The sequence below is a fragment of the Gobio gobio genome (assembly GCF_949357685.1).
Source record: "Gobio gobio genome assembly, chromosome: 1".
NCBI classification, from domain to species: Eukaryota; Metazoa; Chordata; class Actinopteri; order Cypriniformes; family Gobionidae; genus Gobio; species Gobio gobio.
Genome location: NC_137097.1, coordinates 50,954,745 through 50,979,886, shown reverse-complemented (window position 1 = coordinate 50,979,886; position 25,142 = coordinate 50,954,745). Strand labels below are relative to the sequence as shown.

The 25,142-nt window shown below is 38.0% G+C and overlaps 2 protein-coding genes across 3 annotated transcripts; both read left to right on the top strand.

Annotated features, from left to right (window-relative positions):
* The first annotated feature begins 1,567 nt into the window (after positions 1-1,567).
* tbc1d17 (TBC1 domain family, member 17) lies at positions 1,568-15,190 on the top strand. 2 transcript variants are annotated; one of them, XM_079823181.1, is made up of 18 exons: positions 1,600-1,649; positions 2,345-2,440; positions 2,638-2,715; positions 6,033-6,150; positions 6,992-7,048; positions 9,660-9,846; positions 9,940-10,051; positions 10,137-10,307; positions 10,390-10,515; positions 10,611-10,714; positions 11,101-11,195; positions 11,288-11,404; positions 11,500-11,600; positions 11,676-11,775; positions 11,887-11,984; positions 14,006-14,122; positions 14,231-14,317; positions 14,410-15,190. In XM_079823181.1, exons 1-18 carry the CDS (start codon positions 1,623-1,625, stop codon positions 14,593-14,595), a joined length of 1,977 nt encoding a protein of 658 aa, XP_079679307.1. In that variant the 5' UTR covers positions 1,600-1,622; the 3' UTR covers positions 14,596-15,190. The 2 variants fall into 2 exon arrangements, with proteins under 2 accessions (XP_079679308.1, XP_079679307.1); XM_079823182.1 differs by lacking the exon at positions 6,992-7,048 and having other exon boundaries at positions 1,568-1,649.
* Positions 15,191-21,549: 6,359 nt separating this feature from the next.
* ccndx (cyclin Dx) lies at positions 21,550-23,612 on the top strand (the record flags this gene model as incomplete). Its single annotated transcript, XM_079819093.1, has 4 exons — positions 21,550-21,759; positions 22,605-22,820; positions 23,058-23,378; positions 23,472-23,612. The coding sequence occupies 4 exons, from the start codon at positions 21,550-21,552 to the stop codon at positions 23,610-23,612; spliced, it is 888 nt and encodes a 295-aa protein (XP_079675219.1).
* Positions 23,613-25,142: the final 1,530 nt, after the last annotated feature.

The following is a 25,142-nucleotide window of genomic DNA, read 5'->3' as shown; positions in this document are numbered from 1 at the left end:
TAAACGATATAATGATTTACTGGACTCCATGTACAGTAATGCTTTGGCGCAGACTAAACGGCAACAGAGTTATAGTCATTTACTTATTTAAAATCCACAGTGGCACACACTATAGGCTATTTGAAAATTAGCTGGTGTCACCAATATCGCATTATCAACATACAATTTTCATCAAAGAGTCTTTCTTCAAAATTGATTGAGACTGTTATCTTTAGAATGACAGCCTCAGTTATCACTATCATTCCCAACCAAAAAATAACAATATACTCCAGGGGTCTATTTTTAACATTATTATAATACCAAAAATTATGTATTGAAAGAGTATGTAACATTGGCAGAATCAAATATGTGAGAACCTATAGGTCAAACCAAAAGTGTTTGGAAGCAACCAAAAAACAAGTGTTCAAATGTCTCCTCTGCTTGTTTACAAAGAGAACATGAGCTGTCAATGGAATGTTACAGTTGACATAGTAGATTTTATGTAAAATTTTGAAATTTATTTATTTTGCTTTATTGGAAATACAAATTCCCCAGGTAAAAGCCAGGCCCTTTTCCAGTCAATATCTTCTACCAGGGACTATGGAATTCCAAAGCTGCCAATATTAAAAAATAAATAAAGACATATAAATAAATATACATAGAAAAGCAAAAAAACTAAAATAAATAATTATTTATACATTTATTTCCTTATTTATGTATATATAATTTTTTTCCATATTTATTTATTATTTGATTTATTTATACATTTATTCATTTCTATTTTTATTTATTTCCACATTTATTCATTTCTACATTTATTTATTTATACATTTCTTTGTGTGTAGGGTAATGAGGACGGTGTGGTTTATCTCAGACATAGCTATCGAGCTCCGAGTAGGACAGTCACAGCATAACTGAATATAATGCGGTTTTGTGCGCTGCTTCTGTTCGTAATTGTTAGCCCAGGACATTTTACAAATCCAGACCAGAGTAGCCTATCCATGTCACACAGTAAGATTTAAGATTTTGGCCATTTACTTATCCAAGTCACAGACAGTATCAACGTCAGTAGGCTATACTTTTTGTATTTCGACCACAAGGTGTCACTGTGGCCTCAACGCTTCGCCCTCGCCTACTCTGAGCTCGATTGCTATGTCTGAGGTAAACCACACCCTCCTCATTACCCTACGCACAAAGAAATGTATAAATAAATAAATGTAGACATGAATAAATGTGGAAATAAATATACATAAATAAGGAAATAAATGTATAAATAATGATTTATTTATGTTTTTGTGCTTTTCTAAGTATATTTATTTATTTTAGCTTTTTTACATGTATTGTTATATTTATTTATGACAGCTTTGGAATTCCATAAGGGACCTCCAATAGAACTTTTATCTTGTTGAAATTTTCCTTTTAAACTGAAACATTTGCCATACATGTCTACTGGTACATTTCTTATCTAATAGATCAATTCCATCAAAGAGTAAAATAAATGCTAAGTGGCGCTCACTGCAGCGCCAAGGAGACGTCATGATTTTCGAGTCTCTGATTGGCTGATGCGGAAGTGGGCGGTGTCATGCAGAAAAAAAACGGAAGTGCGATTGTTTTGGTCAAACGACGTGAGCACAGGGGGAGGAATGGAGGCGAAGCCAGAGAGTCACAAGGTGAGTAGCGATAGTGTTTGTCAATAACTTTAAGTTTATATCGACGATGTCACATTTGACATAATATTACCTAAATCTCTATATGCGGATTTTACCTTTCACGCATTTATTGTCACTGGATAGGACAGTTTTCCACAGCTGGAGCTAGTTAGCCATAGCTCAGGCTGGTGACTGACTGACATGTTGTATCAAGCCTGACGATTTAGTCACTGTCATTTCTTTTCTGTCACGGATTTTAAATACCACTGTCGCCTGTTGGGTAACACGTTCAACGAGGCAAATGTTATTAAAGTACGTAACTTGTCAAACCAGTTAACGTTAACTGGAGAGCTTTGCTCATTCCGTAAATCAATATTATAGACACTAGTAGCTGAATTGACACTAACGTTACCTCTTTCTCCCTGTGATTATCTGTTGCTCATCTGACTTCTGAAATAAATTGTCACCCGCTGAATTATCAATCCATTGAAGTATTATTATGAAATGTACACTATAGAAATTAAATAAAGCTACGTTTATTTTATCATTTTAGTATTAGGGGGGAAAAGCCAAATTTGAATTCATTAAATCAGTTTAGTGCTGTTCATATGATCAAAACTGTAGGATCACATATAGACATCTTGTTTCAAATTGTTTATCTATAGTTTTGTTGACATTCCTACTGTGAAAGTGTGACATATTATGTCATTCATCAGCTGATCTTTGAGAAGGAGGGAGTTTACCTCCACACCAATGCCAAGAGGAGCAATCAGGACACAACCATCCCCGGCTTTATCCGGATAGTTGAGCGGGTATGACCAGCAGACACTATCAGGATGATCAGATGTTGTTATTATTAAACACTTATTATATATTTATTATTATACCATAATCTATTAATAATGTTGTTATATATTTATAAATACTGTTGTCTTTAGCAATATCTATTAACATCATTTACAGAACCTGAGAGTATTTAAAGGTTGTTATGTCGGTTCAACTCTTACAGGATGGAGAGCCGGCACTAGAATGGTGCCCTGTTGAGGATGATGGAAGAAATGCTCCTGCTGTCTTCTACACCAAAAAGGTTGGTAAGAAGATGTAGTAGGGGATCTTCAAGTAGAGGAAGTCTCACGCTGTGTCTGAAATCGCAGATTGTCTGAGTAGGTACTCAATTTGAATTTGAATGTGGGTAGTCTCAGCCTCAGACATCTGCTTCGGGAGTTTCAAAGTCGTCATTTGGTTGGTTGAAATTCAGGATTTTCAGGAGACGTGTGTCGCATTCTTTAACTGCCCGCCTCGAAACAAAGCCGTTGTAACTCCACACCCCTTCATCGAAGAAGAGCGCTGTTGTGTTTACAACTTTGACAATGAGCGCTTATGAGGATCAACTAATTGCTGGATTTTCAAAATGTGAAAAGTTTGTGTTTTCACTGTAATTTATAAATCCTCTCCTGTGACTTCATGGGATAGTAAAGTGTCAATCGAATGCACACTTTAGAATCCTGACCGAAGTAGTTGGTCATCCAGGGACTTTCCTACTGTTTTTCGAATACTATGCATTCGGACATACTACTCTGATAACATACTGTTTTTTGCATACTTTAATAGTAGGAAAGACTTCGATTTTCGGATGCAGCGTCAGTTTGCTCTTCAAAGTTCAAAGGTCACTTGTCACACGCTCCGTTAAGATCAATTATCAATATTCTAGGGACCGAATTGTCAACTAGAATAGTTGATAAGAAGGGGTTTCCCATTCATGTGCCTAAAGTGAGTAAATAATGGTTTTGAAATTATAATGTATCTTTTTTTTTTACCTTTTAAATGGCCTAGTTTAAATGTGCTCATTATTACTTATGCCAGTTTTTTTTTTTTTTTTTTTTTTTTATTAATGGTGGTTGAAATTTTTGTTGTGCTTTCTAATAAAGTGGGAAAAGGTTCAATAAATATATATAAAAAAATTAAAAAAAGATCAATATTCAACTTAATGTTCAAAAAAAAAAAACGTAAATGGGCAAACGTTTTAAATCGTTATTTGCAGGCCTAGAAAATTCATGGGGAAAAAAGCCTATGGTCATAGAAAATTGATGGAAATTAAAATGTGTTTGTCTTACTGGAGATATTTAAGTCTTTAAATCTCTATAAAAGTAAAATTGTAAAAAAGTAAAATAGCCATCTAGTAATCAAAAATAACTCAGTCATGAATATTCAACCACAAAAGTGGTGAAATTATTATTCATCAAATAATCCTGAAAAAATGTATCACGGGTTCTACAAAAATATTAAAGGTCCCGTTCTTCGTGTTTTTTTGAAGCTTTGATTGTGTTTACAGTGTGCAATATAACATGTGTTAATGTTTCATGTGTAAAAAAACACAGTATTTTTCACACAATTTACTTATCTGTATACTGCTGTTTTCACTGTCCTCAAAACGGCCTGAGAATTTCCTCGTTCTATGAAGTCCCTCCTTCAGAAATACGTATCGAGTTCTGATTGTGCCAGCGATTCCGTGTTGTGATTCGACAGCAGCTTAGCGCACGTTGCCCGAGAAGGTCACGCCTCTTACCATAACGGGGAGATGAACGCACTCAAACTACAGCCCCTGAAGGCCAAACAAAGGTGATTTGACTCCGGGATGAAAATAACAGCGTCTGATGGCGACAAACGCAACCGAACCGAACCGAACCGAACCGAACCGAACGCAACACTCCCTCTTCTTCACGAGGGAGCAACAAGACCACGCCCCCTTTTTCGCGTATTCTTGTGGGCGGAGGTTAGTCAACAAACTGTTCTACTGACGTAATTAAAGCAGGAAATACCAGGATGTAGTCCAAACCGGCTGTTCGCTGTAGGCTTTGAAAGGGAACTTCTGTTAAATAAAATATCTCGCTTGGCATTGAACTTTGAGCTTTATAATTTTACAGGTATTATTTATGCTCTAACAGCAACATTACACACTAACTAAAGTTTGAAAAATGGGATCACGTAGAACAGGACCTTTAAGCAGCACAACTGTTTTCAACATGGATAATCAGAAATGTTTTTTGAGTATCAAATTAACATATTAGAATGATTTCTGAAGGATCATGTGACTGAAGACTGGTCTGGAGTAATGATGCTGAAAATTCAGCTTTACCATTACAGGAATAAATTACACTTCACATTAAGTTAAAATACAATTTAAAATAACTCTTCTATTATTTCACAGTATTACTGTTCCTTTACAGTATTACAGTACTTTGGATTTTTTTTTTTTAAATCAGCCATGGTGAGCATAAGAGACTCTCAAAAACATGAAAAAATCTTAAAGTAGCACTAGGTAGGTTTTGCTCTCTGGGTCCCCCTACAGTTGGGAAACAGTTTTGTCCTCTACTACTGTCGTAAACTCTTGTCATCTTACATCAGTGGATGCATCGCACGTGCATTTGTTGACATGACAACTATGATAGCCCTGAACACTGCAGGAGGAGTTCACATGCAGGTGTTCTGCTTGCGTCGCGTGGGAAATGTCTTCATCCCAGGTACGGTGGCATATGCTTCAGCATGTCATATGAATATAACTTCATGGGTTTTATTTTTTTCAAACACCAAATGATCGCGATGCTCACGTTTACAAGCCAGCGTCATTATAGTAGCCTAGTCTATTGGTTCCCGTTTTACAGAATCTATATGATACTTCAATTCAATGTTTGAGTGGTAGGTAATAACCATATATCGTCAATATTATAATATCAAGCTACCATAGATGAATCTGCAAATTCGAAAAATCGATTTGCATTATAGCTTGAGGCAAGACAAATAAACAAATATCACAGACATGTCAGGTATCCTAAAATATGATTTTGTACGTCTTATGTATTTACTTGCAAGAATGTAGCCCCTCCTCCTTCAGCTCACGCCAACGAGCAAACGCTGGCCCAATGTTGATCCTCGTCCTGCCTTTAATCCGATCACTTTCTTGTTTCCTCTTTTTGCTTTCCTCCGACAAAACCTTTGCTTTCTTATTTTTCTGTGCTGCTTCGGCCATGACTATAACATCCGGCAAACAAACGATAGTTGGGCTCGGGCTCGCACGTCCGAATTTAAGGAAGTGGGGGTGGTGGTGGAAGTGACGTATATGCCGTAAAGCAGTCGAATTTTGTAGTTCTTTTTGTTCTCGGGTTACTACCCGAAACCCGAAGTTTAAAAGTACAATTACAAACGATACAGACCCCGTCAGGCTATGGCAGACGTGTCATTCAACCTATTGTAAGTCGATGTATCATCACAAGAGTCTTGAAAATATATTATGAAGGTTGAAAAGTTACCTAGTGCTGCTTTAACAACCCCAAACGTTTTAATGGTATTCTATGACACCTAAACCGCGTTTCTCTTAATTTCTCAATATGTTCTGTTTCTTGAAAGGATGGCGATGGAGGGGAAGAGGAAACTAAGTTTGACCCAGGCTATGAGCCAGACTGGGCCGTCATCAGTAAAGTCAAGCCGGATAGACGACAGGAAATTCCACCAGTCAGAGAAACAGGTACTGTGCACTTGCATTTTTATTAGTGATGCCAATCGGTTAAAAAAATTAAGCAATTAATCGCACATAACATTACAGTTTTTAATATACTTTTATGTTGTAATAATTTTACATTTAATCTTCAAAATAATGTAAAAACAACATAACGACAGTATTTTAAATATTTGTTTAATGGCATCTTTTTTTTACTAAGCACTTTGAATGAAGGCATAAACCCTTCACATAATCTTTCAATCTTTACATAAACCCATTCTAATAAATGTCACATATAGCTGTGCATTTAATATATTAGGGTGCAACACTAAGGAGTTGTATTAACAAAACATATTAAGGCTAAAAGTAGCTCCTAATTTCCCGATTTAGGAGAAATTCTTCAAAATTATGGGCGTCAGTCCAAATTTTAGGACTCACAAAATTTAGCTCCTAGAGTATTTCACAAACCATTTTAGCGCTAAAACCAGCTCCTAAATCTAGATAAGTTAGGAGTAGTAAAGAGGACTCCTAAGTCACTAAGACCAAATCACAAACAATCCTAATGGCTGTTGCCGACAATCTGCCTCAGCAATCTGCCCAAAGACATTGAACACCATTGAGGCAATAGCGATAGAGCCTTGGGTGCTGAACCTTTTCTTCATAAATGTAATAATTATTTTGATCTTTGATAAAACGCCAAAAATAAATATTTTAATAAATAAATAAATAATATCTGATTACCTGGGGCAGCTGTTTTCATGAGTTCACACTTTCAAATGATCGAAATAGAGTAAAACATTTATAATAAGCTTATTTGGCATGCTGTCCGAGGGGATCGAGATCCACAGTTCTCCCCCTGTATCCGCAGCCATGAGTGAGGAACAGGGTGGCGGAGGGATGCAGAAAACTGTCGAGGTAACTATAGGTGAGTCTGTTTGTACTCGGCTGTGTATATTAGGGCTGCACGATTTGGGGAAAATATCTAATTGCGATTATTCTGGTTAAAATTGCGTTTTAAAATCAAGAGTTCAGTTAAATGCCGCCTCAAGACGAACGCCTCCTTGTGTAAGCCGACCGACTCATGCATGTAATGACATGTTAGATAAATAACATAGGCCTACGTGGAGCTAAACTGGATCGAACTTCCAAGCAATAAAGCATGTTTCAAACATGCCATAAGCTTCCAATATTAGCAATGCATGGTTGAACATGGTTGAAGATCCAGTTCACGTGGGTAAAGAGATTGTATTTGTTCGCTTCATTTCACCACGGATTCGTTTGTAAACAAGAGACTGGATTTGCAGACAGGATGAGATTAAATAATAAAAAACGATGCTGTGGCTTCTGGATCTGACAGGAATGATGCAACACGCTAATGTTTTATATATGTGATAGTATTGCATTGTTACATATCGTTTGAGACTGATTATGTGTACGAATCTAACTAAACATAACTTCCACTCCTGGCTGTATCCTTTGTATTTGAGGTAGGGCTGTAACGATTTGACCAAAAATAAAAACCTCGATTAATTGAACATTTGACCTCGATTACGATTAATGAGCGATTATTTTGCTTTTCTTTTTTTTTCTTTTTTCTTTTTTGCCCTCATAAGGTTTTTGAGTAAGTTCACTGATAAGGTTTGTACTGTAAATATTTTCTACTATTAAAGGTGGAATTTTATTCTCTAATGAAAAAGTGCATTGTGATTTAAAAATACTTGAAGGAAATGGTTCACTTTCAGCAGTTATTGTCTATGGAGCAGATTTCTGTTTGTTGTACATCAGATACAGATAAATTAACACTGTAGGCCTACATTACATTTGTTTGAATGCATTAATGAGAGAGTGATTGTGTGTGTGAATTACTCTTACTGTCTCTATTCATTATGAAGCTGTGGTTTGTAGTACTTACTTCAAAGGTATTAAAATGTATGCCTATAACGGTTGAGTTTCTAAGCTACTTTAGTGACTTTACTTTAGTCACAGCTTCTGTCTGAGTGTTCGTTTGTCAAAATATATCAGGCATTAGTTCAACATAATACACATCTGATGGTCGAAACTCGCTTTAATGTTCAAACTGGCAGGGCTTAACCACATACAAATGACAAAGCTTTGCGAGGACGCAGGTGAAAGATCTGCCTTCAGGGCGCGCGCGTTTTCAGAGACGCGACACGGCTCGGCTCTGTGTAACTGAAAGAAGCTGAGCACTGAACGGAGAAGTTTTCTGTATTGTTGTTTTTGAATAGTTCACAATCGCTTTAAATGTTGAAACTGGCAAGCCTTTAAACGCATTTACTTGACAAACGTTATGAGCACGAAAGTGAAAGCGGCTTCGGGGCTTGCGCGCGCCGTCTGTGTGTGTGTGTGTGTGTCAGCGCGTAGGCTATAAGAACAGCAATTAACTGACCTGTATAAACTGTGTAAAACATGCAGTTACTATAGTGATTCTGGGTATCTATAAACACAGATAACTGCTCCTGCATCTCTCTGTGTGCCTTCAAACTGCACTTGATGTGACTGACGGGGCGGAGTCACGTGAAAACCGGAATAACCGACATTGGAAAAATACATCGGTTAGAGGTTCTGAATGTCGGTTTCGGTTATTTTTCGATTAATCGTACAGCCCTAATTTGAGGTGTTGTTGGTTCATTGTCCTGCGATTCGGGATCATACAAGAACATGTATGGGCCAGGGATCTTAAATATTTAAATAACATTCCTTTCTTGATGTGCATTGTTCACTCTCATGACTGGTAATATGAAGGAAAAATACAATTGCGGAAGTTTTGAACATGTTGATTTGTCTGCAGTGAAGTTTTGCAGATGCCTGTGTGTTTGTGATGCAGTTTGCGGTAATATCCACAGATCGGGCCGACCAATTAATAATTGTGTGATGGTGGTCCAGTGGGTTAAACCATGGAACACAGAAGGTTGCTGGTTCGATCCCAGCGGTCACCACCAATGTGTCCTTGAGCAAGGCACTTTACTCCATGTTGCTCCAGGGGGATTGTCCCTGTAATAAGGGCACTGTAAGTCGCTTTGGATAAAAGCGTCTGCCAAAATGCATAAATGTAAATGAAATAACATTCCAATTAATTGCGGGTGGATGAGAGATAAATCATTGTGTTTGTTTGATAAAGACATTTCGCGAGCCCTGTGGGCATATCATTCCGGTTTCCGTTTCTCCACATTGGAAGTTTTCAAAACAATTCCTCACGTGTAAGGGAGCCGAAGCTCATTATAATATGCAAAACTGTTATCCAATCATAGCAGTGGGCGTTTATTTCCAAGTCTTCAATGTGACATGCCCATAAAAACCGAGCGTTTCAAGAGCTAGGCTCAAAACCAGGGTTGAAAATAGCCTATTACTTATTCATTGTTTTTGAATGTAAAAAAAAGTTGACCTCAGACAACAGTATAAATAAATAAAAAAAGCCAGTTCATGACCCCTTTAAACAGAATTTTTTTTTATTTTTTATTTTGACTGCACAAATTACTACATGCTTTCAAAAGTTTATGTATTCCACCTTTTTGCAGGTCAGTGGGGCTCATTCTCTCTGCCCCTGTCTGAGCTGTATTCCCTTCGGAGGGCTCGCTTCTCTCTGGGAAGAAACTTCTTGGTGCTGACCAGCAGAGGGGGCGATCCTCTCCCTCCCTTGCATTTCCGTCGAGGGGGTGCTAGAGAGCTGCTAAAAGCCATGCAGCGTTACATCAGACTGGCTCCGTGAGTGGCATGCTAATATATCTTTTTCAACCAACCCTTTTGCATTTTAGTACCTATATATTAACATACTCATGTGACACATTCCGCACTAAGGTCCCCAATGGATGGTAGGCTCTTCCTGGCATACCCACACGACTCTGGGGCCCTGTCGCAGTCGTTTGATGAGCTGCACCTATTTGATGATACCAGTGCAGACCTTGTGTCTGTAAGTGATATTTATTGTGTTTTAGTGTGGCTAAAGCCATAAACATGGGCCTGTAAACATGCCATCTGATTGGTTGTATCCACAGAGATTCATTCAGGACCCTTATGCGACCACGTTTGGGGGCTTCTCCAAAGTGACTAACTTTTTCCGGGGAACACTTAGACATCCAGAGACGCCCCACAGTAACCGCTCACCTCAGGACACCCATTTCCCGCATCCAGCTGATGAGGAGCCAGGCTTTGAGCTCATTACCTGCGTGAGTCTCAGTGGATCTGGTTGTCTGTCTGTAAATGTTCATTTAATGTGTAAACATGAAAAATAAATATATATTCCACCAGGGAGCGGAACTTGGACCCAGACCAGAGGTCAAAAGAGGAAAGCCTTTGGATGATTGGGATCAATTTTTGGATCCAGAGGGCCGTGTCACAGATCCACAGAGGGTCAAGGAGCTAGTGTTTAGAGGGGTGTGTCTATGTTTCACTGAGCTGTTCCTAATCCTGCTTACATGCCACAAACCAATGGAGTCTCCATTAAATAAAATCTTTTCTGCTTTTTCTAGGGCATTGTTCCATCTCTGCGGAAGGAGGTGTGGAAGTTCTTACTGGGGTTCTACCCATGGAACAGCACAACCAAAGAGAGAGAGGACATCCTAAGGGGCAAAACGTAAGCTGAACATGTGTTTTTTTTTTGTGGTCACAAGCCATAAAGATGTACAAATGTACATACTGAATTTGTTCTCTCTCTGATGTGGTTTCTGATTTTTTTCCCGAATTAAAAGCATTTCAACAGCATGTCACATTTTTTATAACATTATAAATGTCTGCACTGTGACTTTTGGTCAATTTAATACATCTCTGCTGAATAAAAGTATTTATTTATTTTATAAAAAATCTTACTGACCACAATAATTTGAACAATATTGTATATGTATATTTTTACCACTTTGAACTTCTACCCTCCTTACTAATCTTTCTAACACCGCTAAACATCAATATCAATTATTCTCTTAACTTTCATGAGATGTTTCCATTTGTTCTTTTCCTTTTCAGGGATGAATATTTCAGGATGAAGGTTCAGTGGAAATCAGTTAGTGAAGAGCAGGAGATGAGGAACTCTCTTTTCCGAGGATACCGTAGCCTCATAGGTACGTTCAGCTGTGTCAAATCTTACAGCAAGTCTAACTGGTGACTTTCTATCTACGACTATCTGATTTGCTTCTACTCTCTGATTGGACAGAACGGGATGTGAATCGAACAGACAGACACAATTCCTTCTTCTCTGGGAATGAGAACCCAGGACTTACACTGCTCCATGATGTACTGATGACATACTGCATGTATAACTTTGATCTAGGTATGTGCAATTCCCTAATGTCATTTTAATTCCACCTACCGACCACTAGAGGATGCTGCTATCTCTCTTCATCACTCTCTCACTTTGCCCTGCAGGTTATGTCCAGGGGATGAGTGATCTTCTGTCTCCTCTGCTCTTTGTTACCCAGAATGAGGTGGAGTCCTTCTGGTGTTTGACAGGCTTTATGGATCTAGTGGTCAGTAAACACTCTTGTTTTCTGATTGTGTGTTATTCAACCATTGTATTAACTCTGTCTGAATATTGTCTTTAGCACCAAAACTTTGAAGAGTCTCAGGAGGCCATGAAACAGCAGCTCCTTCAGCTCAGCCTCCTACTGAGGGCACTCGATCCAGAGCTGTGTGACTACCTGGGTAAACGCAAACACACATTCCCTATAAATTTAACTTTTTTTTCTTTTCTTTTTTTAGGTGGATTCATGGTGGCATGACCTGTTTGATATTTGTTGTGGTTTTCTCTCTCAGACTCTCAGGACAGTGGTTCACTTTGCTTCTGTTTCCGATGGTTACTGATTTTGTTTAAGAGAGAATTCTCTTTTGAAGACATCTTGAGTCTGTGGGAGGTAAGATGAGATAAAATAGTTATTTGTATTAATTGCGTAGAATTTTTTAGGAATTTCCTTTTTTTTTTTTTTTAAATCTACTATGAGGTGTATTTTACACAATACATTTTGTCATGCACAAAAAAACAACACATTAATGTTAAATTAGGGTAAAATTGCTGATCTTGACTCTTTTGTAAACTTAAACTTAAAATTGATGTTTTCATTTAAACGTGAATGTAAAAACCAAAACACGTTTTATATGAAGGTTTTTTTTTTTTTTTAAATAAAAATGCACACACATCATATAGTGCATCCGGAAAGTATTCACAGTGCTTCACTTTTTCCACATTTTATGTTACAGCTTTATTCCAAGATGGATTAAATTCATTTTTTTCTCAATTCTACAAACAATACCCCATAATGACAACATGAAAGAAGTTTGTTTGAAATCTTTGCAAATTTATTTAAAAAAAAATCACATGTACATTAGAAGAATACCATAGTATTCATAGTATCACTTTGTTGAAGCACCTTTGGCACCAATTACAGCCTAAAGTCTTTTTTGAGTATGATGCTACAAGCTTGGCACACCTATTTTTGGGCAGTTTCTCCCATTCTTCTTTTCAGGACCTCTCAAGCTCCATCAGGTTGGATGGGGAGCGTCAGTGCACAACCATTTTCAGATCTCTCCAGAGATAAGGTTCAAGTCTGGGCTCTGGCTGGGCCACTCCAGCACATTTACAGAGTTGTCCCGTAGCCACTCCTCTGTTATCTTGGCTGTGTGCTTAGGGGCGTTGTCCTGTTGGAAGATGAACCTTTGCCCCAGTCTGAGGTCCAGAGCTCTCTAGAGCAGGTTTTCATCAAGGTTGTCTCTGTACATTGCTATCCCTGCCACTGAAAAACATTCCCACAGCATGATGCTGCCTCCACCATGCTTCACTGTAGGGATGGTATTGGCCAGGTGATGAGCGGTGCCTGGTTTCCTCCAGACGTGACGCTTGCCATTCAGGCCAAAGAGTTCAATCTTTGTTTCATCAGACCAGAGAGTTTTGTTTCTTGTGGTCTGAGAGTCCTTCAGGTGCCTTTTGGCAAACTCCAGGCGGGCCGTCTGGCCACTCTACCATACAGGCCTGATTGGTCCGCTGAGTGCTGCAGAGATGGTTGTTCTTCTGGAAGGTTCTCCTCTCTCCACAGAGAAACACTGGAGCTCTGTCGGAGTGACCATCGGGTTCTTGGTCACCATTTTTTCACATCATGTTTTTTTTTTTTTTTATAAATTTGCAAAGATTTCAAACAGACTTCTTTCATGTTGTCATTCTGGGGTATTGTTTGAGGAATTGAGGGAAACTATTATGAATTTGATTCCATTTTGGTATAAGGCTGTAACATAACAAAATGTGGAAAAAGTGAAGCTCTCTGAATACTTTCTAGATACACTGTAAATAATATATTTTAAAAATTAAAGTTTTTGTTTACATAATATGTGTGTTTACTGTGTTTAATTATGTATATATAAATACACACACATGCATGTATATAGTTAAGAAATATTTGAATTATATACCTGTATATATAATTTATCTGATTTATAAATATAATTTTATATACATGCATGTGTAGTAATGTGTTATAATTTGAGTGGTACCGGTAGCTTTCCGCAGGAAATACGAGCCATTCGTCTTTGCTCCATTACGTCACATCTGTATACGTCAGGTGTCGGATCGTTTGTGGCTTCTTCTTACAGCTGATGGAATGTAAATAAACTTGTAATTTTGTTGGCGGCTTGTAATCCAGAAAGTTCAAAACGGCAATCATCGTAGACAACTGGTGCGTTGATAAACAACCCACACATACTCCTCAAAACATTAGATTCTTCCGCACAGAGGAGCCGCGCCGATGCACAACCCACGTAAAGAAGATAATCGCAAATCGCAAAAAACGATTTGCGATTTCAGGGTTCAAACAGAGAGGGCGACAAAGATGTAAAACTTACGGACTGCAGCTTTAACAATAATGAGACTGCTACCCATGTTTTGCAGGTCCTGTGGACACGTCTGCCTTGTGAAAACTTCCACTTACTTATGGCCTGCTCCATTCTCGAGTCTCAAAAAGGGGAGCTGATTGGTTCAAATCATGATTTTAACTCTATACTTAAGGTGTGTATGAAAGCATTTTAGTCCGTTGAGGCAAATTCCCGAACCGGGAAAATTACATGCAGTAAGTTAGTTGGTTTATTCTAAATGCGTGTGGGTGTGTGTTTACAGCACATTAATGAGTTGACCATGAAGCTGGATCTGCAGTCAATACTCAGTGGAGCAGAGGCTATTTATTTGCAGCTGGCACACTGCAAGGTGAGATGGGACAGATATGACTGCTGATATGCTTTGAAAAATAACCATTGTCATGCATACTACATAATGCTTACTTACTGCTCTGTTCTCAGGAGCTGCCTTCAAAGGTGCAAGAAGTTATTGGGCTGTGTGTCCCATCAAGCTCAGCAGAAGAGGGTCCAGACTCAGAGCCCAGAGAGACGGACACCCTTCTCACTCATTCAGAGGCCAGAGGAGCCACATCGTGCCAGCCGATTAACGGGCAGACACCACAGCGCCCACCTCCTACGTACCCCTAATTCCAGAAGGGCATCGGCAGAAGGGGAACAGAGGATTTTAGCAGAAATCTAATGATAATTATTCCAAAAATTTATGATTAATGTGTTATAAAATATGGTGAATGTAATTCAGAGATTGAAATCTAGACCTGCAGCAACCTAATAAAAAGGAAATCAGCTGACTGTTTTATACTGTACTTTCCTAAGCAGGGCAGAGTATTTTTGACATGCGCTATTCAAACTGATGTGTAATTGACTGTGGGCATTGCAGACATAGTCACAGAAGAGAAAGAAATCTGCTTATAGTGTGACCATTATAGTCCCAGCTCATATTTTATCTGTTAATATTTTATGCATTTATGAGCATCTAATAGTTTGACCCACTACTTGCAGTCCTGAATTCCGTGTTATTTTGTGTGTTGTTCGATAATGTATATCTCTTCCTTTCTTTTTGTCCCTCATTCACTTTTCCCTCTCTTTACTGTTACAGAAAGTTAATGTGCAGTACCATTTTGCATGCAGTGTAGAAAGAGCTGTCATATTACTTATTTTGTTAGTTTTTAACATTATACTTTTTCGTACAGCTAAAGCATCTAAAATAAAACATTGAAACTGAGTTCATGACATTTTGAGTGTGAGGTACTGTTCTCATTCCTTGCCCCATTGGTCAATATACATATAGCATAAAGGTTTTTTAGCCTTGGCAATACAAAAAGCTTAATATGTAAATGTTCATTCATATAATAGAACATGTCATGGAAATGTTCATTTTTATTTTAATATAAATAAATATTGTATGGAAATGTTCATTCAGATATTAAAAATGTATTCAAATAAATATCTTTAATTATCTTAATACATTAATAAATAGTGAGAAGTAAACAGTTACACTTTATTTTAAGGTGTCTGTTACACTGTAATTCTGCATTTAAGTACTGATATTAAGTAACAAGTACTTACTATAGGGCTAGGATTAGGGTTTGGTTTAGAGCTAGTTACATGTAATTATGCGTAATTTATAGTTATTACTATAGTAACTACATGACACTAAAATAAAGTGTTACTGAAAATACTCTCTGTAACACTTTATAATAGCTTTGTTACAAACTGCTCAGAGATGCTGAGGATCCAAACGCAGTAGTTTATTAAAGGGCAATCCAAAACAGGCAAAAGGTCCAAGCAGATACCAGGGCAGGAACTAAGTAATCTAACAGAGTAATCTAAGAGACAGGCAAATCCAGAAAACATGGTCAAAACCATGGAACAGATAAACAAAGGAGCGCTCAGAAATGCAGTTGTGACATACAAGACTTAGCAAAAAAATTACTGAAAACACAGGGCTTATAAAGGCAGAGTTAATGAGGTAATGACACACAGGTGGAAGTGATCAAACAATAATGAGTCGAGGCAATGGGTTATGGGAATTGAAGTTCATGATGGAAAAGCAAGAGGGACAGGAGGAGTGCCCTCTGGTGGCGACTATGGGCACTCCAGCTGGTAGACGTAACAAGCTTTGATTACATGTAAATGCTCATTAAGATGTTAAAAATGTCATACATTTTTTATTTATATTTTAATGGAGATAAAATAAAAATCAGGTCATAGATAAACATTTGTTTTTTGAAATATTGAAATATATTATTTGTAATATCTTTACCATAATAAACGGCTTTCTCTGAAACTCTTTTTAATAATAGTCAGCATTACATTATATGTAAATGTTCATTCTGATGTTAAAAAAATCTTATAATTAAAAAAGATATAATATAAAAATCAGCTCATAGATAAACATTTTTACATTTATTTGAAATAGTTTTCATCTTTGTATGTATTATCTTAATACAGCTTTCTCTGTAACACTTTATAATAACTTTGATTAAAATATCATTTCATGATATGTAAATGTTCATTTCGATAATGTTTTTATTATTATTTATTCTAACAAATAAATGGGGGGAAAAACATTCTTGATAGCTTTATTTATTTATTTACATTTATTTAAAATCTTTATTATTATTATTATTATTATTATTATTATTATTATTATTATTATTATTATTATTATTATTATTATTATTATTATGTATCTTTATACCCTCTTACGTTTTTACCCACCTCTCTTTGTTAGATTCTCAGCCGAATGAGCAGATAGGTCAGACTTCATCATTTGGAGGCTTACAACAGATTATCCGTAAAAAAAAAACAAAAAAAAAGAAAGTCTTTTAAGAGAAAAAATGAACTGAGAGATAAGAACTTAGAGCCCTTGAATTGAGAATTTATGAATTGGTTAGTAAACAAATAAAATCAATGTTTACAGTAAAAAGATGAATTAATGAACCAGAAAATCTTTTATTTCAACATATGTTTTGTTAAACCATGTAATTTATGTCTGGCACCGAACGGCATGGCTCACCACCAGTGCCGTCGTCACACAAACAAACACATTCACACACTCCATCAGCAGGTGTCTGACTGGGGTTAAAAGATCAGGGTAAATGGGGTCACTGTTGCCCACTGTCCTACCAAATGAGCTGGAAAATGAGGGGTGGAGAACCACGCCTCCTTCTCACCGTCCTGCACACTGCTCTTTCTGCTGGTCGTCCTTCTCTTTTCTCTGTCTGTCTTTCTCTCGCCCTCCCTCCATTTTCCCACTGTGTTTGTTTGAATACAGCTGCAGCATATGAATTTAGCATGGCACTTAAACAGCCCTGCGATCTGCCACCCTTCTTTGTCCCGTACACAAACACACGCTTTTACTCCTGAGACTCATCTTGTCCCTTTTACGGCCGGCATGACCTCACTTTACTGGGGAACAAAAAAAAGAGAAGAGTTCCTCATTCAAACTCAATCTGCTCTGAGTTAAGCTCTAGTTAGTTTTTAAGGACTAAAGCAGTTCAAGCAGCTCTATGGTGTCTGAGTGAAGTCACTCTTTGTACATTTGAGAACTTCATCAGTTTTTAGAAGGTTATTGTTGTGTGATTGTGCCAGTTTGGCCAATATCTTTGGGTTGAGAGACTCCTATATTGGATTTCTGACATTTCCACATTGTTCTGTCCTCTTTTCACACAAATAAAGGTTGAGATGTACAGTGGGGCAAAGAAGTATTTAGTCAGCCACCAATTGGGCAAGTTCTCCCACTTAAAAAGATGAGAGAGGCCTGTAATTTTCATCATGGTACACTTCAACTATGAGAGACAGAATGAGAAAATAAAATCCAGAAAATCACATTGTCTGATTTTTAAAGAATTTATTTGCAAATTATGGTGGAAAATAAGTATTTAGTCAATAACAAAAGTTCATCTCAATTCTTTGTTATATACCCTTTGTTGGCAATGACAGAGGTCAAACGTTTTCTGTAAGTCTCCACAAGGTTTTTACACACATGTTGCTGGTAGTTTGGCCCATTCCTCCATGCAGATCTCCTCTAGAGCAGTGATGTTTTGGGGCTGTCACTGGGCAACGCAGATTTTCAACTCCTTCCAGGACCTTGAAATGCTTCTTCTGAAGCCAATCCTTCGTTGCCCGGGCGGTGTGTTTGGGATCATTGTCATGCTGAAAGACCCAGCCACGTTTCATCTTCAATGCCCTTGCTGATCGAAGGAGGTTTATACTCAAAATCTCACGATACATGGCCCCGTTCATTCTTTCCTTTACACGGATCAGTCATCCTGGTCCCTTTGCAGAAAAACAGTCCCAAAGCATGATGTTTCCACCCCCATGCTTCACAGTATGGTTTTCTTTGTATGCAACTCAGCATTCTTTCTCCTCCAAAAGTTGAGTTTTTACCAAAAAGTTCTATTTTGGTTTCATCGGACCATATGACATTCTCCCAATCCTCTTCTGGATCATCCAAATGCTCTCTAGCAAACTTCAGACGGGCCCGGACATGTAATGGCTTAAGCAGGGGGACATGTCTGGCACTGCAGGATTTAAGTCCCTGGCGGCGTAGTGTGTTACTGATGGTAGCCTTTACTTTGGTCCCAGCTCTCGGCAGGTCATTCTCTAGGTCTGGGATTTTGATAATTTTGACCCCACGGTGTGAGATCTTGCGTGGAGCCCCAGATCGAGGGAGATTATCAGTGGTCTTGTATGTCTTCCATTTTCTAATAATTGCTCCCACAGTTGATTTCTTCACACCAAGCTGCTTACCTATTTCAGATTCAGTCTTCCCAGCCTGGTGCAGGTCTACAATTTTGTTTCTGGTGTCCTTTGACAGCTCTTTGGTCTTGGCCATAGTGGAGTTTGGAGTCTGACTGTTTGAGGTTGTGGACAGGTGTCTTTTATACTGATAACAAGTTCAAACAGGTGCTATTAATACAGGTAACGAGTGGAGGACAGAGGAGGCTCTTAAAGAAGAAGTTACAGGTCTGTGAGAGCCAGAAATCTTGCTTGTTTGTAGGTGACCAAATACTTATTTTCCACCATAATTTGCAAATAAATTCTTTAAAAATCAGACAATGTGATTTTCTGGATTTTTTTTCTCATTCCGTCTCTCATAGTGTACCTATGATGATCTTGACCTCTCTCATCTTTTTAAGTGGGAGAACTTGTACAATTGGTGGCTGACTAAATACTTTTTTGCCCCACTGTTCTTGAGACTTGTGCTATTACTTTTCCAAAGTCTTTGACTTTCTAAAACAGCGAAAATAAGTCATTTTTAAATCTGAATATAATTTTTAATAATTTGTTAATTTGACTTGGCCCAGGCTGTACACAAAAGTAGAATCAACTTTGTATTACTCATGTTTAGAAAACCTCGACTTCTGCCATTTGAAATGTTCAGCCACCTGTAGACACAATGAGAAATCCAGTCCACTTAAACGTGTCTTGCTGTGACTGTGAGGGCCATCCAGGAGTCGAGTGCGAGCGTGTGAAGTGTGTGTGAGTGAGTGGGAGCAGAAGGCCAGGCACTGGTGTCTGACAGTGATTTGTAAAGAGAGACAATACGCCTCATTGACCTGCCTGCTCCACTGTCTGTTGCACATACCTCGCCCAGCCCTCCCATGAGGACTCACTGCTCTTTAAACAGGACACCAGATTGCCACTGGCCCAGGGAGGGGCAGTGTGTGTGTGTGTGTGTGTGTGTGTGTGTGTGTGTGTGTGTGTGTGTGTGTGTGTGTGTGTGTGTGTGTGTGTGTGTGTGTGTGTGTGTGTGTGTGTGTGTGTGTGTGTGTGTGTGTGTGTGTGTGTGTGTGTGTGTGTGTGTGTGTGTGTGTGTGTGTGTGTGTTGTGTGAGATGGAGAGACATAATGGGAGACTAGTTGCTTTGACAATGAGATTCCCCAGAAAACAGGGGGGGACGGGGTGATTAGGTGGCACGTGAGTAAGTGTGACTTCAGTGCGCCAAAACAAAAGTTCACTCTCCAGTTCTAGCCATCAGTCTCAGTCTCTGTCTTGCACTCATGTATCAGATTTCAAAAAGCTTCTCCATCTGCTCTGAGCCTGTTGTCATTTCAGACCTGGAAAATCAGGTGTTCTGGGTTATCAGTTTCTCTGTTTGTAACAGCCTTTAGAGGCTTCATTAAATATTCTAGACAAGACAAAGCTAGTCTTTACATGATACCAAAATCCAGTTGCTTTTAAATGCCACTAATTTTAAGAGTACAAAATAGGAATGAAACTCATAAAGCAGGGTTTCCCAAATTGAGGTTTGCGAACCCATGGGGGTTCGTGAGTTGATGAAAAGTTAATAATTAATTATTAAAAAATAAAGCAGTTCCATACAAAATCTGAAATATTTTACCTGCATGTCATGTGACCAGCATCTGAGAACCGTGAACGTGTGTGTGCATGTATTGTTAAATTATTAATATATTAAATGAAAATCTCAGAGGGGACTTCAAGTAAATATTTTAGGCCAAAGGGGTATTGCAGATAAAAAGTTTTGGAATCCTATTAATATTATATGTTACAAATATGCTATTTTAATCTAATCTAATAATATAATATAAGTAATATAATATAAAAATGAAAGACAATTTATAAAACTAAAAAAATAATTATTTGTAGTTATTGATCATCTTATATCTTCTGTTTTGTTTCTTTTACAACATGGGTAACTGGGTTGAATGTTGGAGCTTTTTTTTTTTTTTACTCAAAGTATATGCAAAATTGTGTTTTATTATAATTAACTTAATATCAATTCAATACATATGACAAAATTATCTGTGATGTGAGACAGACCAAAATTCCCAAGGGATAAAGACATTTCAAACTCACTACTCTTTACGCTAGGGTAATTTTACGGTAGATAATAGTTTGGCATTTGTGCCTCTAATGCTAAAGTTATGAGATATTTAAGAATGTACAGTATTTGTGGTATGTGCCTTGAGATTGCTTTAAAAACCATGACCTTCAACAACTAGCTGGAGGTTTTAGGAGTCATACATTACAGTTCATGAATTACAGCATATCTTTATTTGATATATAGATGTGTAAATGTAATCCCACCATCTTTATCTGATACCCTTCACTGTCACCAACATCCATGTCTTATTGTTATTCATTCCCATTGTCACAGCATGGTGATGACCTCTTTCTCTCCTCTCTCTCTCTTTCGTTCTCTCTTTTCTTCGCTCACTGACGGTGACAAGCTGTTGCCATGTCCCTCTGGGCGACTCCCTCTCTTGCCTCCTCCCTCTCTCTCTCTCTCCACCTGTTGATGCCATTGTTGCTCGGCCAACATTGTGGTCCTTTATTTTTTTACTCCACTCATTTTACACACCCCTCTTTTATTCTTCACTTTTTCACTTTATTCATCACCAGTCACCCTTTCACTCAGAGGATATATAAGCAGACCGAAGAGAGAAGACGGCTGAGAACAACGCAAGAAACAGACCCTCACCAGCACACATTCAAACGTAAGCACTTTAAAGAGCACAAGGAAGTTGGCACTTACTCTTCTGCTCGGGACCAGGACATTTGAGACACACTTTGGACAACTTCAGTATTGGATCACAACTGCTGGCAGGAGTGATGTCGGTGTCTCTGTGGTGTGAGGAGGAAGAGGGCCAGGACAGGACTCAGTCTTCAGTCCGAGCCCCATGGGACCCCAGCGCCTCTGGGCTGAGGGTTATTCAGAGACTTCTGCAGTCAGAGGAGAGATACCTGCCATCTCCTCTCTACATCTCTCTCATCCAGAGAGAACCACAGCGCAGAGAGGAATTGGCCAAGTGGACCATGGAGGTAGTTCTATTGAACCTTTTAGGGGTTCCTATCATGGGATCATTTTATGGATTTAGTTTGAATTCATTTTATTTTAATTCATTTTTTATTTTGATTACATCTTATGAATTAAACAGCCCGTAAACATACTTTATCAATACTTTAAAATTGAAATAACTTTTGTTAAACATGAAAATCTAAATAAAACGTCTGAAACACTGAGAGAACCTGCCCAAGTGGACCATGGAGGAGATTTGGGGTTTTATGAAGATCTGAAATATTATTATTTATTTAATTTTTCACAATGAATGGGATGGCTCTCCTAACAATTAACTTGGGAAAAGATTTTGAAAAATGTTTTAAGGCCCGGTTTCACAGACAGGGCTTAAAATCTAAGCCAGGATTAGGCCTTGGAAAAAAAAAACATTACTGGTGTGCATCTTGAAACATAACAGTGGCACTGACATATTTTAAGATATGTCAATGCAAGTTGCTTTTAGTTAAAAAAGCTCAAACATGCATTTTAGTCTGGGACTATCTTAAGTCTTGGCTTTGAAATCGGGGCAAAAGTTTTTGTCCATTTAATTAAAAAGACAAAAAGAAAGTTTTAGAAACACCTTCTATTAAGGAAAGTCATTCAGGTTTGGAATGCATAAATTATGATATAATTTTTGCTTTTGAGTGAATCATCCCTTTAAGAAGAAATTCAGATCAAGATGAATGAAACGAACTATAATGACAGGAACAGTTCTACAGTCCAAATGTTTTTTTTCAAGTTCAGAACATGCTTGCTATGCCTGTGAGGGTTTTTGTTGTTGCTGTTGTTCTTTAAATCATCCATCCATCCATCTTCTGTGTTTTAATAGGTGTGCTGTGAATGTGACTGTGATGAGTCTGTATTTCCTCTGGCTGTCTCCCTGCTGGATCGATATCTGTCGGCCACTCTATCTTTGCCTGTCTCTCCATCCTGTCTGGCTGCAGCGTGTGTCCTGGTGGCCTCAAAACTGACAGAAAGTGACACAGTTAGTGCAGATACCCTATGTGCGGCAGCAGAGTACGACTTTCTCTTATCAAATCTGCGGGTGAGTTTTTAATTTTCCATTTAAAACTTTTTTTTTTAATTAATCAAAATTCACTTATGCTCAGTTGTGTCTAAAAGTATGAAACAACTAAATAAAATATAATAAAATTAATTAATTCAAATACATATAATAAAAAAATGGTGTTTTGCATTTAGGAGACAAAAAAGTATATATATATATATATATATATATATATACACACACTATAAGTCAGTGTACATATGCTCACTCTAACAGGAAATGGAGCGTGTTGTCCTTGCGACTCTGCGATGGGATGTGGCAGCAGTGACCCCTCAGGACTTTATCCCACACTTCCTGCGCACTCTCGGGGAACTCAAGGATGGTGACGCGCATACAGGAGAGTTTCTCACAACGCTGCGGCGCCACAGCGATACACTTGTTGCCATGTGTGTGTGTGACTCGCGTTTTCTGGGAACTCCTCCGTCCCTGGTTGCTGCAGCTGCACTGAACTCTGCCCTTCGGGGTTTGAGGGCCAAGAGTGCGGGAGAGCTGAGTGTCATGACCTCTGCCCTGGCCACACTCTGTCAGACTGATGTGGTAAGCAAAGATGTATCTGCTCTGCTTGTGCTGGTATGTGTCTGTGACTGTTGTTAACTGTCTGTCTTGAACTATTGTCGCTTCTGCCGACAGGCGCTGCTGCAGTGCTGCACTGAGCTGATAGAAGGAGCTCTCAGGGAGAGACTGAGAAATGGAGCGCAGGAAGAGAAAAATGGGGATATTGAAGACGAAAGAGCCAGCACCCCCACAGACCTAAGAGAAATAGACTTTTAATAGCTACAGGGTTCATTTACGAGTCATATTTATTGAATCACACTTTTATTTATCAGTAAAACTGATTTAAACACAATGTGATGTTTATGTTTTGTAACTTCTGAAGTGATCTAATTTATAATATTTTTTATTTATTTGTTTGATGGATTACTTGTGCCATATTTATTACTCCTATTGCCATAACTGTAATTTTGACTTTTTATGTATTTCAGGTTTATCCTTTCCACTTTATGTATTACATTTCTACATTTTATAGTTGATTTATTATCATATTATTTATTGTGTGCACATTTTTATATTTAATTTATTTTGTTTGTCAGTGTTTCAGCCTGTATGTAATCAAAGTGTTGGATATAAATTAATATCTATTTTTCGAAGTAATTGAAATAAAGTGTCTATGTTTGCCAAAACTGTTGTGCGTTTCTCAAAGTCCATTTTACATGCGAGATGAGAAGAAGAAAAAAGAAGGAAGCATGGTGCAACATATTGGTCCTTGCTCTTTTAGAAAGTTTTAGTGGCACATGTATTAAAGGGATAGTTCACCCAAAAACGAAAATTTAATGTTTTCTTGCTTACCCCTAAGGCATCCAAGATGTAGGTGTCTTCGTTTCTTCAGTAGAACACAAAATAAGATTTTTAACTCCAACCGTTGCTGTGTGTCACTCATATAATGCTTGTCAATGGGGTCTAATTCTATTAGAGTAAAAAAAACATGGACAGACAACTTCAAATTAAACCCCGCGGCTCGTGACGACACATTGATGTCTTAAGACACGAAACGATCGGTTTCTGAGAGAAACCGAACGGTATTCATGCAATTATATCACCTCATATCAGACGAACGCTTCAGCTCTCCAGACTGCCATCACTTCCCGTGAGTGAGGTCAAAATTCCGGCCGGGTCATAGATATGTATACGTAGATTCCTCATTCGAGCGATCCACGCCATGATCCACGCAGGCACTAATGAGGTATCTATGTATATAACTATGACCCGGTCGGAATTTTGACCTCACTCACGGGAAGTGATGGCAGTCTGGAGAGCTGAAGCTTTCGTCTGATATGAGGTGATATAATTGCATAAATACCGTTCGGTTTCTCTCAGAAACCGATCGTTTCGTGTCTTAAGACATCAATGTGTCGTCACGAGCCGCGGGGTTTAATTTGAAGTTGTCTGTCCATGTTTTTTTTACTCTAATAGAATTAGACCCCATTGACATGCATTATACAACTGGCACACAGCAACGGATGGAGTTAAAAATCTTAATTTATGTTCTACTGAAGAAACAAAGACACCTACATCTTGGATGCCTGGGGGGTAAGCAGATAAACATCAAATTTTCGTTTTTGGGTGAACTATCCCTTTAATAATAATAATAATAATAACAATAATAATATACACTATATAATAATGTATTATCATATAAAAATATTATTAGTTATTATAAATATAAATAATATAAGTACATTATAAAAAATATCTTTTTTTTCTTTTTACTACCGAATAACAGTTGATTTTAGGCGATCCTTA

Excerpts from the sequence above, each read along its gene's own strand:
- tbc1d17 (XM_079823181.1), top strand. The coding sequence starts at position 1,623 with ATGGAGGCGAAGCCAGAGAGTCACAAG. Across the intron at positions 2,716-6,032 it reads CTGTCTTCTACACCAAAAAG|GATGGCGATGGAGGGGAAGA; the intron begins GTTGGTAAGAAG and ends GTTTCTTGAAAG. Across the intron at positions 10,308-10,389 it reads GCTTTGAGCTCATTACCTGC|GGAGCGGAACTTGGACCCAG; the intron begins GTGAGTCTCAGT and ends ATATTCCACCAG.